This window comes from Archocentrus centrarchus, chromosome 6 (assembly GCF_007364275.1).
Source record: "Archocentrus centrarchus isolate MPI-CPG fArcCen1 chromosome 6, fArcCen1, whole genome shotgun sequence".
NCBI classification, from domain to species: Eukaryota; Metazoa; Chordata; class Actinopteri; order Cichliformes; family Cichlidae; genus Archocentrus; species Archocentrus centrarchus.
Window position 1 is genome coordinate 25,980,878 of NC_044351.1, and position 4,280 is coordinate 25,985,157.

Below are 4,280 nucleotides of genomic sequence, written 5' to 3' on the forward strand. Positions count from 1 at the left end.
TTGAGTATTCTTGTCTGTGGCTGTCTTTTCGACTCAGGCAATTTAGTATGCCAGCATGTTGCTATAAAAATGACCCAATTAATTTGATTAGGAAACTAAGGTTCAAGATACAGAGAGTGAAAACATGAGTGGAATCAGATAGGCTGTGGCGGGATGCTGATGACAGAGAATTTTAATGAGTTTGATGGGTACAAAGGAGTTTATGTGTATGCATGTTACTTTTGGTTTAACAAAAGTTGTGGACAAGGAGGAAACAAGCAGGGGTTTAGTTTATTATCCCCTGGGTGTTCATAGGAAAGTGATCAAATGCTTAGCAGCACAAACTGAAATTACTGTGCTCTTTTTAAATATTAATCAAGAGTGTGAACTATTAAAAATACTGAAATGGTGTATTTGTATCAACTATGCATGACTGAGCAAGTTTCATCTGCTAATAAGGACCTGGTTTTAACATATAGGCTACTTCTGAATAAAATTGAAATTACATGGTAAAGAAATTGGGGGAATGTATTTGCGTGTGTATCTAGTTAACAGGAAGATTAAGTAAAATCAGGACTTTAAAAAAAAACCAGACTCAAATAATTAATCATTATTATTATGGTTAATGATTATTTCTGATTGCATTGTTCTTAAAGAAAGGGACTGCATTTGGCTCCACACATTAACACTCAATATGTTGCTCGAGTCAATAAATTGCAACTCACAGACATCCTTCGCTGTTACTTAAATGATCCACTTTTTGTGTTACTCTGGCTCCTGGCAGGGGGACAATCAAGTCATCATGATCAGTTAATTTGTCCATATGTGGTTGTTTTGTGTGTATGAGTCTTATTGCCAATATGGATATAGATACTCACAAACGGCCTTAAAGCTAAATATCAGCACTGCCTGGACTTTAATTTGAAATAAAATGTGTTGAAATGAATAGCCAAAACAACAAAGTAAAATGTGGTGATATTAGTTAGTGCTTTCTCTTATTCACAATGACCTCATAATGAACAGAAATTAGAGAGTTCCAAAATAGTGAAAGATGTTACGCACAAACCTCAAAAAAAGTGAGGTCTGTAAACTCTCTCCCCTGGATTCCATCATTACCTGTCTTTGTCTCACATGCACAGCTTCATAACGGAATACAATTTGATTAAAATGTATTATACTCTAGGCATCAATTATCATAATGGCTGCCTTTTTTTTTTTAATACCACACAATCCTCTGACATCACAAACACATAAAACGCAGCGCGGTGCACTTGCTCCGTTCCTCTCGGAACCCTCCTTCCCACGATCCGCCCACCATCTCGGGACTAAAGTCACGTGTCTCACCGCCTAGTGTGTCTCTGCTAACCGACACCACCACAAATCAAACTCACCCAGCGCCCGGTGGAGAGATAAAGGCAGATGAGAAACAGTGCGTCGTGTACGCCCAGAAAGCCCTTTAGACGGCAGTGGGCTGTAACGGAGAACGTCCAATAGAGGATATCGGGGTGATACGAAATACGCTCTCTATTTCCCACAGAGTAGGAATATGTCAAGGCGCGTGAACAGGACGGGAGATGAGCTTCACACAGTTTCGGACACCCTCTTCTTCTTGTGATCTCAAACAGTATGCCTTTGAGCCGCAGGGCTTCGGGGGTGTAGAGCACAGAGAGCGTACCGCTCAAAGCCACTCCAGCTCAACTGTGGATCGGAGCAAATTCTTTCTTTCTGTATCTTATTAAAATCTGCTGGAGTTGTGTGTGCCAAAGGGAATGGTGGTCGTCACCATGAGGGCTCTTTCAGCGAACTTGTTTTCTCTACTCCTCCTATGCGCCCTCGCAAGTGTTTTCTATGTCTGGAGCGCACTGGAGAACCGTTTGGAGCGACACAAACGGAGGTTCTCGGTACCAGGTGGAGGGTCTTTTCACCAAGGTCTTCCAGTGGACCTTTCAGCAAAAACTTTCCGTGCATTGCTTGCTGTCCCAGCGGCACAGAGACTGCACTTTGGCGACAGACTTAAGGTTCACAACCTCACCAATCAACCTGTCTCTGCAGGAAGTCGAGATTACAATATGAATGGGGATAACAAGAGGTCAGCCCAGCGGGAGGGCCCGGTCAAGTTGTCCCCATTGGACAATGGGATATTTTGGAGTGGATGGTTGGAAGATATCCTTCCCACGGGGTTCACAGAGGAATATGCTATGGCTTGGCAAAAGAAAGCGAGGACATACCGGGTGGTGAAGCTAGAACCGGGATGCGGCAGGATATCCAATCAGCTCGCCACGTTTGCAGACGGGACCAAAGCTTGTGTGCGTTACGGGATAAACGCGGACCAGGTGCAGGGTGAAACTTTGACTTATTACCTTGCACGTTTGCTGGGCATCACAAACCTGCCCCCTCTCATATTGTCCCAGTTGGACAGTGACAGTGAACAATGGGAGAGTGTTAGGACGCGGATAGATGATTTACAGTGGAATGACCGAGCCGTTGTTTCTCTCACACGGTGGATCTCCAACCTGACAGGGGTCATCACACCTGCGCCGCTGAGGCAGGAGAGCAGCGGGCTGCATCCTGCGCTCGAGGAGCTCTGGAACAAGACAACGGCGGAGCTGCTGGAGCTGATGCAGTGGACTGACCTGATCATATTAGACTACCTGACGGCAAACTTCGACAGGCTCGTCAGCAATTTGTTTAGCCTGCAGTGGGATTCCCGTGTAATGGAGAGGGACACCAACAATCTCCTTAAAACACCCCGGGGTGACCTCGTATTTATAGACAACGAGGCCGGATTAGTGCACGGGTTTCGAGTGTTAAACATGTGGGAGAAATATCACAATACAGTCCTGAGCTCTGCGTGCGTGTTCAGAAAAAGGACAACGCAGCGCGTGGCAGAGCTGCACACGCGCAGAGACTCCAGGCGAAGGCTGCTGGAGCTCTACAGAAACAGCGAGCCTTTGTCTCAGGAATTAGGATTTCTCTCAGATGAGCACGCTGGTGTTCTTCAGGACAGGATAGACAGATTATATAAACACATTGTGCAGTGCAAAGGAAAGTACAGCCAGCTGTGAGCGTTAAGCATGCACAGGTGATGGATTTGTTGTCTGCCTACACAGTAATGAGCTTTGCAAACGCAACTGGCACACCTGTGCTAAGCTGATGCGCATTACACAAAACTGTCTTGAATCTCCAGCTGAACTACCTCCTGTGAATAGAATGTGTTTCCTAGTTTATTATTAATAAATTGATTTGACACATTTATAAGCTGAGGTGTTCCCCGTATGCCTCACTGTGAAGAATGACCCTGTCTTTACTTCACCCCACTGATGTTCGCCTGAATATGAATAAATGTAAAGAGTAGACTATCTGTGTCTATAGGGTATCATAAAATAGCCCTTCGTGTGCGTTTGGATTGTTGACTTGTGTTCAATAATCCCAACGATGAACTCCTAAGCCTTAATGTAAGTTGACTCTTGAATATTGTATTTCTGTTGACATCTGGCTCGCTTTTTATAGAACATCTTTTGCACACACATCGCCAGCACCTGCACTCTTGTAATTGTGTTTGGATAGCATACTTAGCCTTAATTTCACAGGTGTATCATATTCATTTGTGCATTTGTCTGTTGTAAATACAGTCTGCCAACCTGTTTTGTAAATTCGATGCTCAACTAATTTAATGTGCTTTTTTTAACATTCCAAAATCTCTTGTCCTTTTTTTGTTTTGTTTTGTTTTTTATAAATATGCTGTAATTTAACTTAACTGTGAATGTGTGTTTTGTATGCAGTTTGTTCTTAACTGCCTTATTAGAGCGCATCAAATATTTACCTATTTTGTCTGGCGTGCTGCTTTTTTTTTTTTTTTTTGAAACCTCTGTTGCCTCTGTACTTTCCCATACAGTGCTCTCATTGTACTGTAGAAATATCTTGCACTGGCACACTTCCCCAGGAGCCAGTCTGTCAGCCACAGGCACGCTACAACAGGCATCTCTAATCCCCTTTATAATCTCACCCAGAATGATGAACTGAAGGAGACGACTGACATTATTTGACATCGTTTGAAAAGGAATTTACTGTTCCCTAACTATATATTATAACACTCCATAGCCACAAAATATATTGCAGAATATTTGTCACACAATATAAATGGGCAACCAATAAGCAGTCTGTCTTACTGGTTTCATGTGCTGCTAAGGGTCCAAGCCCACAATTAATGAGTGTTTTGCTTTCAGAGGAGAGCCCTATTTACAGCTTTTTGTGGGTTGAAATTGTAACTGTGAAAGGTTTTCAAGAGAAAAACCTCAAGG

At 43.2% G+C, this 4,280-nt stretch overlaps 1 protein-coding gene across 1 annotated transcript; it reads left to right on the forward strand.

The window, feature by feature from the left end:
- The first annotated feature begins 1,351 nt into the window (after nucleotides 1-1,351).
- Nucleotides 1,352-3,801, forward strand: fjx1 (four-jointed box kinase 1). The gene has a single exon (XM_030730680.1). The coding sequence runs from the start codon at nucleotides 1,749-1,751 to the stop codon at nucleotides 3,042-3,044; it is 1,296 nt and encodes a 431-aa protein (XP_030586540.1). The 5' UTR covers nucleotides 1,352-1,748; the 3' UTR covers nucleotides 3,045-3,801.
- The last annotated feature ends 479 nt before the right edge of the window (nucleotides 3,802-4,280 follow it).